Source organism: Sceloporus undulatus, chromosome 6 (genome assembly GCF_019175285.1).
Source record: "Sceloporus undulatus isolate JIND9_A2432 ecotype Alabama chromosome 6, SceUnd_v1.1, whole genome shotgun sequence".
In the NCBI taxonomy this organism is placed as follows: Eukaryota; Metazoa; Chordata; class Lepidosauria; order Squamata; family Phrynosomatidae; genus Sceloporus; species Sceloporus undulatus.
The window spans coordinates 142460141-142479426 of record NC_056527.1 but is presented as its reverse complement, the minus strand read 5'-3'; the positions used below and the strand labels follow the sequence as shown (position 1 = coordinate 142479426).

The 19286-nt window shown below is 42.1% G+C and overlaps 1 protein-coding gene across 2 annotated transcripts in view; it reads left to right on the top strand.

The window, feature by feature from the left end:
- The window catches only part of KCNJ5 (potassium inwardly rectifying channel subfamily J member 5), a 65405-nt gene that overhangs the window by 22378 nt on the left and 23741 nt on the right, over positions 1 to 19286 (top strand). Inside the window, exons 3-4 of one of the 2 annotated variants that reach the window (XM_042475283.1) lie at positions 4868 to 5007; positions 8860 to 9806. In XM_042475283.1, the coding sequence (XP_042331217.1) occupies positions 4976 to 5007; positions 8860 to 9806 (979 nt within the window). In that variant the 5' untranslated portion in view covers positions 4868 to 4975. The remainder of the gene's footprint in view (positions 1 to 4867; positions 5008 to 8859; positions 9807 to 19286) is intronic. The other variant, XM_042475284.1, reaches the window with a different exon arrangement.

Genomic DNA, 19286 nt, shown 5'->3' with positions numbered 1-19286 from the left:
TCAATGTGACAACTATCATTGTTAAACAATCAGAATTCAGAATTCTGAGGGTCTACTTCAGAATCCCCAGGGACCTTCCAGTAGATTTTCCTCATTCTCTCATTCATTCATTCATTCATTCAGCTGAGTTTGTATTTAATCCTTCCTCCCAAAATGGGCCCCAAACAACTAAAAAAGAAACACTGAAATGTGGGTTTCAGCCCAGTCAGTAACAGTGGATAAGATCAGAGCTTGGTAAATTTAGTTCTGGCCTAGTCCAGTGGCCAGGCTGGCTAGAAGAGTTTGAAACTATAGTCCAAGAAAGTACAGTGGACTCTTGTTATCCGCTGGGTTGTTGGTTCCAGATCCCCGTGGATAGCAAAATCTGTGGATGCTCAAGTCCCATTAATATAATGACTTGCAAGACAAGCAAAAAAAAAAAAAAGGGAAAATCAAGGTTGATATTTGAAATTTAATACTTTTTAACATTTTCATACTGTGGATCTTGATCTGTGATAAATCTGTGTATAAGAAGGGCCATATTGTAATTGCTGAGATCCGCATCACATTTGAACCTATGGAATGGCCTAAGGAATTGATCCCTAAACCACTCAGAGCAGGCAGTCGTCTCTTTTGTGACACTGTGGCCCAGGAGCAGGAAAGGGGGCTGGCTGCATAATCCTGACACAACCCGCTCAACCTTACCACCACTCCATTGCTCAGAGGGTCCCAGGAGTTTAAGATGGGTTTCAGAGGCTGATTCCATAGGCCATCCATAACTTTAGGTTCAAGTCCAAACTGGAGTGCAGATGCCACCCATTTTTAAAATTCTGTGGCAGGGATGCTGTTGTGACATCCTGCACTGCATATTCTGCATTGGATGGGGTTCAGCCAGATGACATCCCTCAAGGTCCCCTCCAGCTCTGTTGTTCTACTATATTTCCATGGCCATTCAGCAGTATTTAGAGATGCCAACTAGCTGGAATTAAATGTCACCTGCTGAACGGTTGCCAAAACAGGAGGACATTAACCAGAATAAAAGTATGCTCAGCTGGTGTTGTGTTTCCCAAATTTCCACAAGATGTTTTGCAAAAGAGAAGGAAGAAAGATGTTACTCTTTGGGTGGGTTGTCTACGCATGTGGCATGTCACACAACCACACCCAACACATATGTAATATATATATACTGTATAGTCATAAGTGGGCTTTAAGTGGCCGTAGACCATTTGAGAACCATAGCTGATTCTGAAGCCCCAAAAGCTTAATTCAACTGCCCCCACCCTTTTTATTTCTCAAAAAAGTGTTCTTTAGATGTAAGATCAAACTAGATAGTAATTCACTTTTTCTAATGATTATTTTGGTAACTAATTACTTTTTGTGGCACAAGTAACTGGAACTGAGATATGTTTTTTCCTGTGACAACCCTGGCTGTACACACCTAATCTACACTGGACTGAAATCAAGTTTTCTGCCTATTCCTTATTACTGGTGTGGATTGGATGTGGATGTGTTGTGGGTGTGCTGACTCAGTCTGAGCAATGAGAAGGAAAGGAGGAAAAGACGCAACCTGTTGCTCCAGCTCAGAAGGATATTTTATATTTTTTTGCTTTATTGGGAGTGTTGTTTGCTGTTGCTGTTTGCATTTTGCATTTGGCTGATTTGCCAGGATACAATAACTGAACTGGGCATTTGGAGGAAACAGACTATTTTAAATGGCACAGTAGTAACAGTAATCTTTTAGTTACTAAGAACTTAAAGAGTTCACTTTCTGAACTCAGCAATAGTAACAAAACTGTGTGGTCAGAATAAGGATTAAATGAGTTATCCTGGGCCTCCATATTGGCTTCTTAGCTATCAATGGATGGGAGCTCTCACAGATCACACCATGTCCATACTTGCCAATGGTTAATATGATTTGAGCTCCCATATTTTCCCCATCTGCAAAGGCAGAACCAGTTATTTCGTAACCTCTTTATAAACAGAGGATTTGTTTTTTTAAAAAAGAAAGGGTAAGGGGCTGTGCAAACCTACCCTAACAGCCGCCTGCCCCGCCTCCATCTCTACTAGATTGGAGCACGCCGCAGACCCAATCGGGCCTTTCCACTTTACTGTAAGACGCTCCTTTGCTGCTTGCATTGCGTAAAGTCAGCACCAGAGGATCATCATGATCCATGCACCGTGTGGAGCAGCGCTTAGTGTCATGCCACCATGGGGGCAGAGTCAGGGCATGCGTCGAACTGCTGACGGACACCCCGACTTCTTCTCCAGGCCAGTCATAATGGCCAGTCTGCACAGGCCCTAACTTTCAAATGCCTAAGTACCATCCAACCCCTACAATTCTTTTGCTTCTTGTCAGAAAGGTAAAACACATCAGGGAACGACTGAAGAATCTCTGAAACAGAAAGTAAGCTTCCTTTCAAACAATCTCAGGTTGTGTCTGTCTGAACCTCTGGAGGGTTGCAACAATCAGTTTGAAAAGCTATGGGGGGGGGAGTATAATATGCCCACAGCATGCTTAGAAAATAAGGCAGCCAACTGAACATCCCATAGTATGTTCAGGTAGGAATTTTATAGCATCCTCACCGAATGCACCTGTGCTAGTGGCAGGGTGGAGAGAAAGCTCTGGTTCAAAGATTTTCAATTTGGGTAGGCACATAGAGGGAGATGTAGTCTGTCTGCGATTCTGATCACAGTCTATGCATATCAAGGCACCAGGAAGAGCATCTGTGCGCATCGGCTCTACTGAAGTACATCAGCAGTCTCTAGCTGTTGTCCGGATGGGTTTCAGGAGCAATGGATCACAACAGTCCCCATGCCCCATTCATGCCCATGTGATGTCTGCCCCAATATACAGTGGTACCCCCGGGTTACAAATGTATACTTCGCGTGTCCGCGCGCCCATTCGTAACCCGAAATCTTTCGCTAGCCGAAAAAGCCATAGGCTCTAGCAGCGCTAAAAGCCGCGATTCTTTTGAAAAAGCGCCAAAAAAAAAAAAGCAAAAAACAAACCAAAATTTTTTCGTACCAAAACAAAAACGTAACCCAAACACAGTTTTTTCCTATATTTTTTTTTCGTATCCCGGAAATTTTAGTACGCGTTGATTTCTTATCCCGGGTACCACTTTATATAGTCCCAATCCATAGTAGTCACTTTGCTGGCTTCTATATGTAGTAAAATCATGCAGCCCCCCTCCTCCCCCGTCCCATTGGGGCCACCTTGCTGAATGTCGACATTGTAAAACTGCTCAGTTTTATTGCTTGCTTAAGTAAGTCCACATACGTAGACATAAGTCTCTTACTGAATTTCAGCCAGTCTCTTCCAAATAGTCTGGACTCAAAGCCATGTTGGGTTTTATAGGGTTTTATAGGTCATAGCCAGTGCTTTGAATTGTTTTGAAAAAGAGATCAGTAACCACTGAAGTTGCTGTAATATGGTAGTTACCTGTAGCCAGCCCTGATCAGCAACCTGGCTGTAGCATTTTGGACCCAATATCCTGACATTTGTGCAGCTTTTCCCTTTGCACTCTGCATAGGCTCAGTTGCATTGTCCCTATTTAAAAGAGATCTCATTTCTCCTCAGAGTAAAGGTACTATGCCCATACTCAGAGGCACAGTTTGAAATACCAGAATTATTTGAAGCAGTTCAGTGATAAGAAGATGGTGGCCCCAGCCCCCAGCTGGGTTCCTTTCTGTTCCGTGAGATGCTTGGCTTTCTCTTAATGTCACTCCTACCCCCTCCAGCCTTGGTATGTCAGTAAAAGCTCCATGATATGGAGAAGCTTGATAAAAAGCCTCTTTGTGTCAATGATAACAGAGTGACACATTGCCTTTTCCTTTCCTTTTGCAGCCATGGCAGCTTTCAACAGCCTGTCCTCAAGGAGCAAGTGGCTTTATACTAAAGTGACATATTTATTATCCTTAGCCCTATTTAGCCAAGGATGGTGGTCCATGCGACTTGAGGGGTTCTATGGCACTGGAGGGCTATGGTCTGCTGTGAGAAGTATGCCATGGTTTCACAGAGTTTGCTGCTCCTGCTAGCAGGAAAATGCCAATGATATAACATTTCCCCAATAAGAAAATACTCACATCTGACTAGGTAATTGGTTTGATTTCAGCAATGGGACTTAAAATAGCAACAACAATAAAAGTCAAAGTATGTTTCTATTAAAACATTTGCATTGTTAACATTCTGACACTATATGGAGATGGGGAAATTGCTTACAATGCAATTTCCCCCCATGTATCCTGGGGGCAAACTTTATTTGAGTGTGAATTACATTATGGCCTTAAGCATTTAGTGGAAGGCAGGATACCTTAAACAGAGTGGGCTGGGGGGGGGGGGTACCATTTGGACTATAGTTCGCAGAATCCACTGACAGTCATAGCTGCTGGGAATCTTGGCATTATATTCCCCAAAAAGCTACTGTTCCAGTTCTGGACTCAATCAGGGTGAGGAAAGTATGGCCCTCCACATTATGTTGGACTGCAACTATTATCAGTTTAAATAATAAAGGATCATGAGATTTGAAGTCCAATAACATTTGGAGGGCCACAGATCCCTTGCCCCTCCCCTAAATTAAACATCAATTTGAGGTTGAATTGTGTGACTAATTAAAATTATGAGCTGATCAGGGAATTACAAAAGCAGCGTGAAAAATACGTCCTCCCTCTTCCATGCCCTACTTTTTATACATATCATATTTTGTATATTTGTACCTAATTTGTATAATTTTGCATTAAATTGTACTTCGGTTATTTTTGTTACATGCAAAAAAAACATATTAAAAGATGTAGGCATTATGTCTGAGAGACTGCTACCAGTAATAGTGGATTGTTAGTTTTCCCATGTTTTCCTTATCTTTGCACTCTCTTACTTCTATTTCTGTAGCAGTTGAGCTGATGTTAATGGAGAAATGACTGTTCCAGGTCTAGCTAAAACATGCAAGACTACGATGGGATCTGAACTCAGGGTTTCCAGGATCAAAGCCAACATCTTATGTCTTGTACTGCACTGCCTCTCATACTGAGGTAAGGCTTCTTTCATAAACACGCATACATTTCACTCACTGTTACTGGGTTATCTCATTAGCTTCTTCTATGAAAATCAAGATGATAACAGGTTTTTACTCTGAAATATTTCCATTTTTTAACTCAAATGTACTGTTTTTGCTAAGGAAGTAAAGAACATGTACAAAAACATCTCAACTGCAATGAGAAAGTGTATCTTCACTAGAGTTGCCAGAATGAAAACTGGAGAACGCTACTGGACCTTAAATGATTCTGTAGAAGAGGCAATTTAGGCAGGTATTCCTAATCAGCTAACAAGCGACAGAAGCTAAAATGTACTCTTCTACCCCACCATTAAGAGGACAGGAACCCTTCCAGCTTTCACAGTGACAACTCTAGTTTTGACACATCGAGGTACTGCCATCATAGAATCATAGAGTTGGAAGAGACCCCATCCAGTCCAACCTCCCTTCTGCCATACAGGAACTCTCAGTCAAAGCATCCCTGACAGATGGCCATCCAGCCTCTGTTTAAAGACCTCCAAGGAAGGAGACTCCACTAATCTCTGAGGAAGAAGTGTGTTCTACTGTCAAACAGCCCTTACTTTCAGGACGTTCCTCCTAATGTTGAGGTGGAATCTCTTTTCCTGAAGCTTGCATCCATTGCTCCATGTCTTGTTCTCTGGAGCAGCAGAAAACAAGCTTGCTCCCTCCTCAATATGACATCCCTCCAAATATTTAAACAGGGTTATCATATCACCTCTTAACCTTCTCTTCTCCAGGCTAAACATCCCAAGCTTCCTGAGTCGTTCTCATAGGGTATGATTTCCAGACCCTTCACCATTTCAGTCACCCTCCTTTGGACATGCTCCAGCTTCTCAATGTCCTTTTTGAATTGTGGTGCCCAGAACTGGACAAACATCAAAAAACAAACATGTCTGTTACCATGATATCCCCCCCTTCTGTAATCTGGATTTTAATTTGACCCATTTAACGCTTACCTCTCCTTTGAGGCCATTAATGATCCACTCTAATTCTTTTCTAGATCTGAGCCTGGCAAACATCATTGTCACCCAGTGGCTCTTATGCCAACTGTATTTCCTTTCAGTCTCCAAATGTCTACTATTGCACAGGGTGAGAGCTTGAGCATCATTCCTACTTAGGCAATTACATTGGCTGTGTTTAAATTCTCTTGGTAAATGCCAAATGTCTGCCTCATTTACCCAATGCCAAAAATGTATTTCTAAATGTGCATCAGAAGTGTGAAGTTACTATAGTGCTCAAAAGGACTGGAGGAAAGTTCCATCTGAGGGGACAGGATTCTTATTTGGAGAGGTCAATACCCTCATTTTGAACTCCCAATAGATACATTCCTGATTTAAAAGCTTATTGCACCCATCCCCCCCCCCCCCCCCCGTTACGGGAATGGGAAGGAGACACTTGGGGCCGTGTGTCACTGAGAAAAAAACAGATTTTACCACACACTAAAGTGTCCTCAAAATGGCCCCATTCCGTTCCCCCAGCCCCAAATCGACCCCTTTCAGTGCTGAGGAGTGCCATTTTGCTCGGCTGGAAGACTTCCAACCTGAACATTTAACGTCCCTCAGCACTAAATGGGGTCAGCTTGGGGCCGGGGAATGGAATGGGGCCATTTTGTGGTAAAATCTGTTTTTTTCTCGGTGACGCAGGGACCCAAGTGACCCCTTCCTGTTCCTGTAATAGGGGGGAAATGGGTGCAGTAAGCTTCTTAGTCTTTAAAATTTGAGCTAAAACTCAGGGTGGACATATTACCCCGCTAGTCCTCTCCATGTTTTTGTTTCTTCTGCGACTTGGTTTAGACTTATGAGTTTGCTTTTTCAAGGCACACCAGTCCAATCACATTGTTGCTTCATCTCACTCTAAAGATGTGAGAAGATCAAAGATAGAGAATGTGCAGAGCTGGTTAGATTTTAATAGGATTTCCAATGTACAGGCATCATGATGCATGTTGCTATCTTCTTTCTTTGATGTATTGAGGCGTTGGTAAGCAGTTCTCCACAGGAGATTCTTCCTTTGTCCAAAAATGAATGAAAACTTTCATGGGAGGTTCTTTTCTTTTCCTTTCCAGCTCTCAATGGGAACAAAGGTATTCCATTAATATGTGCAGCATCTTATGGTACTTGCAAAAGATTATTGGTTTGCTAGAGATTATATTTGACAAGTCATTTGCATTTATACCTTGTTATCTACGAAACCTGTATTAATTTGTCTAGGCAAATTTTTTCGACAAAAGTTACAACAACTCTTTAATGAACAAAACGTCTAAGGGATCAGAAGACTAGAGGGATGAGGGTGGCTCTAAACAGAAATATTTGACAATGATTTATTAGTACTGATGATAAACTTACAAGATATCTGGCATCTAAAAATACCTATTGTGCTGTGCCAGAAAACGTAGACAAACCTGGGTATTGCTGTACATGTTAATAGAGTTCTAGTATTACAATTTTGGATATTATAATGGCATGATGGGCAGAATAATCATTACCATGTTATAGAAAGCTATAAGTATTTCAGGAGTTGGCCCTTGGGCAAGGATGCTAAGCCTAAGGCAAGGGTAGGGAACCTCAAGCTGTAGCACTGAATGTGGCCCTTCTGGAATCGCAGTCTGGCTCTCTGGGGTTCCCAGGTGGCCATGCTTCTTCCACGTGACGCCATTGCCCCCACTTTTTGTTTGGTTTCCCAGCTTGTTTGTGTGTGTGTTTTCCCATGCTCAAATGTTGAAGTGACTCTCCTAAGGCTTAGTGTCTAGCAATAAGAGCTGGAAGCTAAAATACACTAATTTCTTTTGACCCCTTTTGTCTTTTCCTCCACCCACCATTAGAATGCACCCCCTTAAGATTATTCCTCTTTCATGCTGAAAGAGGTTCTCTCATCTTTGCCTAAAAATACCCCCAGCTTTTGGGAGGTTATCTGCAAGATGTCCTCTGATAGGACTCCCTCATCATTGTCTCTCCTGATCTGGTTCTTGAAAATGGCTACATCTGCTAACAGATGGTGGCAACTGCTGCTCCTTGTTGCTGTCCCTGTTTATTCATCCACATGGATGAGTCAACTTGGGTCTTGTTTTGCACCCATAACTGATTTGTATTCATGATTCCTACTTATTCAGAATGGTGGCAATAGTTTTGGAGGTATGGAGGGATGTAAGGGTTCCCAAATCCTCCCTTATTGGACATTAGTCTCTGCAATCAATGGGATTTTGTTCTTCTGTTGATCAGAGTGCTTCAGATTGATGTTTCCACCTCCCTCCAGTACAAGGAGAAATTGTGACAGTGATCCTGCTTCTGATTGTTGCACTGGAGATCATTAGTGGGATGCAGATGGAAACAACAGTCTGGTTTGTCCAGACCAACAGGAGAACAGCTCTCTATTGCTCAGAAAGCCAGATTGGGGTGTGGGGTTGGACCAGGAGATGCTACTTAGTTAACAGTGCAAAATATACTTAAGTATACTTACCTAAATAGGTGATTTAGAATCTCAGCCATACTTCTTAAACATTTCTTCAAAGCTGCACCTAGTTGGGATAGTGTCCCTCTTAATTTGGCTGAACTACCACCTGCTCCATCTATCACCACTGACAGACTGGCTGGAGAAGATGGGTACACATTTCAAGCACCACAGTTTCCCTAGCCTTTGTTTGAACAGCTCAGCAATAGAATCTTGGACTAGAACTCTAATCATCCCCACTGTGCATGTCTGGTGAACATGCTGTTTGTGAATTATGGGGACTGTAGTACAATATATCTGGGGGAGACCAGGCTGAGGAAGGGTGTTATAGCTATCCAAGGGGGTCCTCTCAGTCTTCAGTTCTGTTTCTTTTTCCTTCATGTAGCCCAACCATGGCTGGAGATTCTAGGATCTTCATGAACCAGGACATGGAAATTGGTGTCACTCCAAGAGAGCATAAGAAGATTCCCAAGCAAGCCCGGGATGATATCCCAATTGCTACTGATCGAACACGTCTTTTGGCAGCAGAAATCAAAAAGCCACGCCAACGCTACATGGAAAAAAGTGGCAAATGCAATGTGCACCATGGAAATGTCCAGGAAACTTATCGATATCTTAGTGACCTCTTTACCACTTTGGTGGACCTCAAGTGGCGCTTTAACCTTCTTGTGTTTACCATGGTCTACACCATCACTTGGTTGTTTTTTGGTTTCATCTGGTGGCTCATTGCTTATATCCGAGGAGACCTAGACCATGCAGAAGATGAAGACTGGATCCCTTGTGTTGACAATCTCAGTGGGTTTGTCTCAGCATTCCTGTTCTCTATTGAGACAGAGACCACCATTGGATATGGCCATCGAGTGATCACAGAAAAATGTCCTGAGGGTATCATATTACTTTTGGTTCAGGCCATACTGGGCTCTATAGTCAATGCATTCATGGTGGGATGCATGTTTGTGAAGATCAGCCAACCAAAGAAGAGGGCAGAGACCCTCATGTTTTCCAACAATGCTGTGATTTCAATGAGAGATGAGAAGCTTTGTCTTATGTTCCGAGTTGGGGACCTAAGAAATTCCCACATTGTTGAGGCCTCTATTCGAGCCAAGCTGATAAAATCCAAACAGACCAAAGAAGGGGAATTCATCCCTTTGAATCAAACAGACATCAATGTGGGATTTGACACAGGGGACGACAGGCTGTTTTTAGTGTCCCCACTCATTATTTCTCATGAAATCAACGAGAAGAGCCCCTTTTGGGAGATGTCCCGTGCCCAGCTGGAAAAAGAGGAGTTTGAAATTGTGGTCATTTTGGAAGGGATGGTGGAAGCAACTGGTAAGACTAATCATAGTGTTTATCTTGATGTTGCTGCTGCTACTGTTATTGAAGTTGAAGTTAGAGTAGAAACCTGACTTATCTAACTTGTAGCACTGCCTACTCTAGTTAGCAGTTCCTCTCTGTGGTCTCTAGTATGTTTTTCCCTATCACTGTATCATTAGATAAAATTGCTAGGAATTACACATGGTAATTTATAAATTCAGCTCATATGCTCTAACATTGGGTTACGTCAGCAGCCTACATAGCTCTAAGACAGGGATGAGATTCACGTGGCTTTCTTAATGTTGTTGCTGACTTCAGCAGCCCTAGCCAGCATAGACAATAGTGAGGAATGCTGGGAGTTGTAGTAGTATGTTATAAGCCTTCTGTCATTTACATAATTGTGATTTATTGAAACTTGGGAAATAGAAATTGATTGCACAGGGTTGCTTTGGATAGCACCCAGTGGTGCCATAGCTTCAGGATTTAGTTGTAGATGTTTAGGGCCCACCATGAGCAGAAAAATCCAGAATGATCAGCATTCAAGTAGCCTCCTTACTGCATTTTGAATGAAAACAGTACATACTGCCAGCCCTCCCCTCATAAAATCCTGAAATCCAGAATCTAAAATGACCTAACTGCACCACTGCTAGTGCTGAATGGGCAAATATTTTAGAGTGGCTCTTATAAGCATGCTTCTTATGTTTCCAGCAGCCAATCCTTTGATCAAGAATTTGCAGGAAAGTCCTGCCCAGCCAGCTGGGAACACAGAGTTTTCTGTGCTAGTTAAATCCCAAGAGGGGCATCCAGGGTTGGCTCATCCAGCTGGGAAGCAAATAGGTGCACCTGAGACAAGACTGATGCTGGACTTGTTTCAGGAGAAAGAGTGGGCTGGCTACATCAGACAGATATAGGTAAGGGATTTCTAAGGGCCCAAACAGACAGGCCAAAATAAAGCTGCTTTGGGTCACTTTGGAGGTATGTTGTTTAAATGCTGCATGCGTCTTAAGAGGCTGGAAGCTGCACCAAAGCCACGCTCCCGTCCTAGAGACTGGAGCGCAGCTCTCGCACAGCTTCTGGCATCTTAAGATGCATGTGTCATATTAAACAGCACACCTCCAAAGTGACCCAAAGCAGCTTTATTTTGGCCTGTCTGTTTGGGCCCTAAGTCACTTAGAAAGCCCATACTTGATACACAAGCAGTTCAAGGCAGAGAAAGGAATGTGGAAAAAGCAATGGGCCATGCTCAGAAGAGTAAAAATTCCAGCATACCATTGAGACACATATGTGAGGAAACACTATGATAGAGAATTTCTTGTCCCTTATGACTGGTGTGTGTTAAAATTACTTCTTTTGAACTATGCTACTCAAAATCTCCTGGCCAGCACGGTGACTCTGAGAGTTGTAGAGAGTCCAAAAAAGTAGCTTTCCCAAACTCTGTTCCTGATGCAGCTGCATCATGGGCAACAGTCAGAAACATATCTGAATGCTTGCACAGAATGGAACTTTCATTTCTTCCTTTTAATTTCCTATTCAGACTATACATACATATACAATCTGAAACACAACCAAAGCAGCACTGAGTTTACGTGAACTCTGGTTCCTTAGGGAGATACAGGCTGTCATGGAAATTATAGGTAAATGAGTGCATAACAAAACAAAAGTTGGGTGTTTACTTTCCTGAGTGCTATGTATGGCGTACTCTAGGGAGAGAGTTTCACTGTTCTGCTTAAGAGGAGCTGCTTTAACATCTCTCGTTTCATCTGCATGAGGAAGAAGGAGGAAAAGGATCTTCTTCCTGCAAATGAAGACTGGCATGGATTCTCAGACTAGTGGAGGTTGCAAAATGGGCAGTGAGCTTTCAATCAGGGCCAAGGGCAGGGGAAAGAACTGCATTTTTGACAGAAGGAGGGTGAATAGATATAAATTTGTGTAGGAAATTGACAAAAATTAAGTGTTGATGGAAATGTGCATAAATACACAGCAATGTGTATAATACACTTATGTGTAGACACCTCTGGATGCCGTGCTTGTGTCCTGGATGCGTCACAGTACCAGTGCCAATGGCTCACTGACGTCGGCATCCCCGCGCACCAAGAAGAACTCTCTTTTTGGTCCGGAGGGATGCCACACAGTTTGAGTGCTGTGGCGTCCCTCCAGAGGAAAACTGGGTGCCTCTTTGAGGCGGTCTGGAGAGCCCCTCAGTTGAGTAGGAGAAAGGGGAAAAGATAGCAGAAACAATTAGCTTGGTTTTACTGGCACATTGGCCAGTATGAGACCCTGCACAGCAATCCACCAGAAATTGCTCCAGGCTGTCAGGTGGATATGCCATGCAATTCAACCTCTCTAGGACTCTTTTGGTGCAGACAAGTACAGTGGTAGCCAGCCATCTATCCATATTACAAACTATAGTCTGTTGGGGGGGGGCTCTTCCTAGCACTAGTCAGCTTGGGCATGTAGGAATTTCCCAGACTCTGCAAGGGGAAGTAATCTACCTCAAGGTAAAGGTGCCTTTGAGTACTCAAGGGCCTAAATACTCTGAAGGCACCAAAGCCCATCTGATCTTGGAAGCTAAGAAGGGTCAGCCCTGGTCAGCCCTTAGATGGGAAACTTCTAATAAATACCTGTTGCTGTCAGCTATATTTCAGAGGAAGAAACTGGCAAAACCATCGCTGAGTATTCCTTGAAATTGTTGGGTTTGCCATAAATTAGCAGGAGACTTGAAAGCATTCAGCCACCCACACACACACAGGGTCTACTGGAAGGGTTCTTTAACTTGGTTGGAGAAGGAATGAGACTAGCCTTGTGTCCATGATGTGACGAGGCCATTGAAGTGTTAACACAGTCTGCGGCTGTCAACAAAACATTGTCGAACTACATTCTACAGTGTACACACATGGCATTCAAGGAGCAGGAGAGATTTGGCATTCCCCTTCCAAAGGACATAACAGTGAAAAACAAGACAAGAATGCCACAATCTGCATACTCTTTTATCATTCCACATAGCTCTTTCTAGCTGGTGATGCCAGTTGGGTCCAGAGAATAAAAGGCAATGACAGCTGGTGACTGTGATGTCACAGGGGTGGTGAATCTGCTTTGGGTTTTTAGTTAACTTTCAAAGGTTATTTCCAAAGTGCTGGACTTCTTTTGGAGATAGGGCCCATCATCTAGCTCATTTGAAGTTTGAACGGAAGCCATCAGCTGCTACTGGGCAGTCGCTAAAGGCCAGAGGAGGAGGAGAAAGTGTCAAAAGGACCTCAAAACATGAAGCTGGCACTACTTTTATAGGCATAGTGAAACAGATACTTGACTTGTTATATTGAGTGATGTATATATCTGATTTATATTCTACATTTCTACCAAAACTGAGACTCAAGGAGACGCACAAGATTAACCAATACAGATAAAAACACTCAACGTTATTATATTAAAATATTACATGTAAAAACAAATTTACATATGAAAACACGACAGCATTGAAAAGAGTTTTAAAAGTACATATGTGAAAACTGGGTACACCACATCCTTGGCATCCACTTAATTGTCACAAGTCTTGTCTGGTAGAAGGACAAAAGGGAGGTAACCAACCTAACCTTGCCTTCCTGGAAAAGTCTAGGAACTGCTAGAAGTAGCAAGAAGGCCCTTCTTTTCCATCTGGTCAGAGTTTCATGGGCTATGTCTGAAATACCACACCATATGCCATGCTACTGAAAGACTCCTTCTCTGTGGGTTTTGTGTAAACTCTGTTTAAAGATCCAATCCTAATGGCATTTCTGCATGGGGGAAGGTACTGCTGTTGTGATAGGCTTGCACACATTTCTTCACGTAGCAGTTGTTCTGAAGCAAAATCTCCCCCCTGCTGCAACTTCCATTAGCACTCTCTTGGAAACTTCGCAGAATAGCCACTTCTGTGGCCTTCAAGGCACAGTTTGTTGCCATGAGAGCCTATAGACGACTAAAACAATGTCAACAAAGAAAATGCATTTGTTGAGATTCTTTTTATCTTGGTTGAATGCATTTTTTTAAAAAAAAAAAAGCTGAAATAGAATCTCATTGACAGACTTGGAGCTGTGGGTTGAAAATCAATACCTGAAACTTTCCACCGTTCATGAGTTTTCAAAAGGAGAATGCTGAAAATTAATCCCAACTGATTTATTGGGGGGGGTAGCATTCTTTCTGGGCCTAAATGTCATAAAGTTACCAGATCCCATCTAATCTTGGAAGCTAGGCATGGTCAGACCTGGTTAGTACTTGGATGGGAGACCACTAGTAAATACCAGGTGCAGCAGTCTATATTTCAAAGGAAGGAACTGGCAAAACCACCTCTGAATATTCTTTGCCTAAGAAAACCCTATGAAATTCATGGGGTCACTATAAAACAAGTGACTTGAAGGTACATACAGCACACAGCATTCTTTGTGGAGTATAAATGGATTACAGAAAGACTGCACACAACAGATTTTAATTATGCAAATAACTCTAGGTGTCAAGACAGAAGGGGGAAATGCCACAGGACTGCTAGAAATTGCTGTTGACTGTATTTGCTCTCCCATGGTTCACATATTATGCTTGGCTGCCTGAATAAAATGGCTGCAAATGGCCAAACCATCTTACATAGATCAAGAATGCATTGTGTGTGCAAATGGGTGAGAGACAGACACAGAGAGAATGTATTTCTCTGCTTAACCTACCACATAGTGTTGCTGCGAAGGTGAAACGGGATAATCCTCTGCTTATAATAAATAATAATTTGCTGTAATTACATTCCTAGCAGTATACCTCAGTGTTCCATTTTCCAGCACAAAGATGAAGATGATCTCTCTAGCTGCTCAAGAATGTAACATTTCTGGTGTCAGAAAACCGACATCTGTTTACACACCAGTAATGTCAGAATTGGTTCCACTTCTTTAGACCTTCAGTCCTAACAGTGCACAATTTTGGTGGCATACAAAGAGTTAGAGAGTCAGCGTCGTGTAGTGGTTTGAGCTTTGGACTGTGACTCTGGAAACTAAGGCCCGAGACAGACGGGCCAAAAGGGGCGTGGCGGTGGCAATACTAGAGTTCCAGACCGTGCAGCAACCACACGGTCTGGAACCTTAGTATGTAATGGCGGCGGCCTGATGGTGGTGTCCCATCTGCACAGCCACCACCATTTTCATGTAATGGGCACATAGCGTCTGCACGTTGCAGTGTGTCTGTTACATCACAGGTGCACCATTGGTGCACTTGCAACATAACCTGGGTGCTGGTAAAAGAACCTAAGAAAACTGGGTTCTTTTAACTCTGGAGGGAAGTTGTGCGGTCTAGTGGCTGTGACGTCCCTCCAGATTTAATATGGGCACCTGCAGACCACCGTTTTTAGGTGGTCTGTACTGTGCCTAGGGTTTAAATCCCCACTCCACCATGGCAGCCCCCCTGAGTGACCTTGGGCAAGTCACACTGTCTCAGCCTCAGAGGAAGACAAAGGCAAACTTCCTCTAAACAAATGTTGCCAAAAGAAAAACTATAATACATCCTCATCGCACTTCTGTTCTCTTCCTGAGGGGCGACAGCCATGAAAGTGTCCCTTTTGTCGAATGGATTTATGCCCTTGTAGCACTCCCATTCTCTCTCCGACGGGAGACATTCATCAAAGTGTGCCTTTTGCCAAACGGGAAAAATCTGTTTGGCAAAAGGCATACTTTGACGATCATCTCCCCTTGAAAAAGAACAGAAGTGTTACAAGGGCATGCAGAACAGCACAGAGAAAGCTGCTACTCCCAATTGGTTTCACCTTTCATTTCTCATGCAGTAAAGACTTCAGGACTTAAACCCCTACATTACATACAGAGTTGCTAAATTTTGTGTTGCTGCAATGAAAATAAGACAAATCCAGATTAAAAATATCTCCCCATCTTAAATACATTCTTATTTTATTTATTATTATCACTTTAATATTAAAGTTTTATAGAAATATTCTCAGGGGAAACATCATCTTAGTACTCTGTTTTAATTTATTTTACTTTATAATACTGAAGTATTGTACTGAATTACTTCGAAATCCACTGTTGTACTTATGTGCTGGGCTTTGAAATCTTTTAAAATCTTGTGGGACATTGGCCAAATAAAATGTCTGTTTATACAATGCTGCCCTTCAGTCGGCATGTTGCCCTTAGACTACAAGATTTGGATAGATGCTTGTGTAATGGAAGAAAAACTACCTTTCTTTTTACTAGTTGTACCTTTCATCTCCACACAGTAAGTATGCTCCAGATACTTGTATCTGTTATAGAACAATAGAACAGATAAGAGCGGGGTGGGGGGGAATCCTTACCTACTACTAAATACTCTCTACCTACTAGTAATAGCTGCTGTTCTGTGCCTTCATGTCATTTATGGTAACCTTGTCATGGGTTTTCTTGGCAAGATTTGTTCAGGAGGAGTTTCCCATTGCTCTTTTCTGAGGCTGAGAGAGTGTGACTTGCCCATGGTGTTTCCATGGCCAAGCGGGTATTTCATAATCATCTATAAAGTTATTCATGTAATTCAAACTTATTTCAGTGCTGTCATGTAGATCTGAACGGTTATCATTTCACACAGTCTTAGCTACAACTATCCCAACTTTAATTGATAGAAGCAATTCCTGAAAGCCATCAAACCTGTCCATTTGATTCTCTAACATCCCTTGTGTTGGTCTCTTTCTGAGGTTTGTTGGAAGGAGGGGGAGGCCATAGGTATCTACAACTTATCATCACTTATATTTTAATCCAGTCATTGAAGCTACACATCTTAGTCTACATTAACATTGGTAGAGTCTATAAATTATAAGAAATGTTAAAGAGATGTGGTAACGCTCAGTATTGCTCTTAAGTATTGACTTCTGAGCGTACTCCAGTATGGATCACCCATAGTGTTAGGGACATTAGAACATGTGCAAGGTGTCTACTTACCTCACCTGTGTGGAAAGGGGAGAGATTGATTGGAAGCTATTCTGAGGACCAGGAGTATTTGTTGGAGAGCAAAAACACGGAAAGAGCCAGCATGGTGCAGTTGTTTAAATGCTGGGCTCTGACAGCAGGATATCAAGCCCCCCTTGGAATAAATCTCACCAAGAAAATCCCATGATAGGGTTGCTTTAGGGTTGTCATATTTCAGAAATGACTTGGAGGCCCACAATATCATCAACAACACGGAAGAGCCATTGTCTTCACATTGTACTTATGGGCATATCAGAGGCATCTTATTTGCCAACTTGAAACAGGAGGCTGGGGTAGATTGGAGGACCGTCTCTCCCCATACAATCCGCCCCGCACACTCAGAACATCTGGGACCAATTTGTTAGAGGTCCCTAAATCCCATTTGGTGAGGACCTCACAGAGGGCTTTCACTATCGCCGCCCCCTCATTTTGGAATAAGCTCCCTATAGAGCTCCGTTCCTCTGCATCTTTAGTTTCTTTTAAGAAACAATTAAAAACGCATCTATTCCAGCTGGCTTTTTCACTCTAGGTAATAGTGTTCTTTCTCTGCTCCTTGTTCTTGTTCTTCGACCCCGGATTAGTGCAATATATTGTCTTTTTCTTGCCCCTAGTGAATTGTGATTTGTATAGATTCCCGTTCCTACACCTAGTAATGATGTTTTTAAACTTTTTATATTGTGATGCTTTATCTGTATTTTATTGTTTCTTGTCTTGTAAGCCGCCTTGATCATGCAATTGGAAAGGCGGGATATAAATAAAAATTATTATTATTATTATTATTATTATTATTATTATTAGATGGACCCATTAATTTAAGCCAGTAAAGTTCTCCTTTTGTTCTTATCTCAGCTCTTAAGCAGACGTTTCCAACCCTTTGGTGAGTGTGGAGTAAAGACCTTGTAATCTTTAAGAGGTTAACGTTGTGTCCAAATCAATTTTCTTCCTTCTTTGGCATTTTGTAACATTAAGAAAACATTTTTCTAGTGGTGACATTAATTATAGCTCGGGTCTTTGACATTGGCTCTTATCAGTTTAGGCTTGATGCATTTGCATATTTATGCTATTAAGTTAAAGGTTGTTCTTAACCTTTCCAAGGGCTTGCTCTCTCTTCTTGGACAATATTTCCCATTTTAATGTTGGTTTTGTTTTTGGTTATTTTCAACAGCCGTGTTGTTATGGTTTCGGGAAAACAGTGAAGGACAGGGCAGTGATTATCAATATTATTATTATTATTTTGTTGTTGGTGGCAGTTTGGGGATTGTTTATTGATTATTTTGTTGGATTACGTATTGATTATAATCTTGCATTATGTATTTTTATGTCTTTTTATTGTAACCCACCTCGATCCGCAGGGAGAGGCAGGATAATAATAACAACAACAACAACAACAACAACAACAACAACAACTACATAGCCTCAAATATAAGTGGGCTCGGGACATAAAACTATAACTTCCCAGGTCCAAAACTGATCAATATACTTATTGATGAGAGACAAACACTGTTCAGAGTGGTACATTTCAAAGACATAGCTGTATTAATCTGGACAGTATGCAAAGGGATCTTGTACCTCCTAAATGAGAGAAAGAAGTTGGTATCATAAGCTTTCATAGCCCACGTCTGCATGAAAACAGACTTCTAATTCCCATATCCTCCAGCATTTCAAATATGAAAAGTGGGACTTATATGACAAAGCAGCATCAGAGTGTAGTCAAGGTGACAGAAGGTATTAATGAGGAAGAAGGAGCCCTGGTGGCACAGTGGTTAAAATGCTAGTGCTAGAGCCACGACGTTGTAAATTCAATCCTAGAGAAGGGCTCCAAGGTCCACTCAGCCTTCCATCCGTTCTATCCTAGGTCAGTAAAATGAGTACCCAGCTTGTTGGGGACAATTGGCTTACACATTGTAAACCACTTAGGGAGTGCTAATTCACTGGTAAGTGCTATAGAAATGTATTTTCTATTGCTATAAGAATACAAAAGCTAGGAAAGGCAAAGGATGTGGGGGGGGAGGGCTAAGACATTTTGAAAGCAGCTGAAAAAATGGGATAATAGAGGATTAATCAGCTGCCAAATCAGGACAGTTGGAGGGTGTGAATCCCTCTGATCTCTATTTTGCGTTATTAAACTTGGCCAAATTGTTGGCCATGCAAATGGAAAGGTAGTAATTTCCAAATCATATGACTGGGCAATGAAAGTAGTGCAAACCTGCACAGGATCTCAGGAGTAAAATATTTAACCCACTCCCCATTGCCATTATGCCCCCTAAATTATCCTTCAAGTTTTGCACTGCACTGGATATTTCAATGCAGGTATATATCCATTTAAAAATGTCTGTGAAAATTTATATTTTGGGAGGCACATGGTCTACAAAAGGCATAGGGGAAAGTGCTTTCAGAGCTTGCATTTATTAGAAAACACTGTACACACGCAAAAGTTGCACAAGGGGGCAGGAACTGGATGGAAGGGAGGAAAAAATGTGACTATTATAGGAAGCATAACTGACATAATTGTCCATCTCAGGTCTATCCTCTGTGCTCCGTC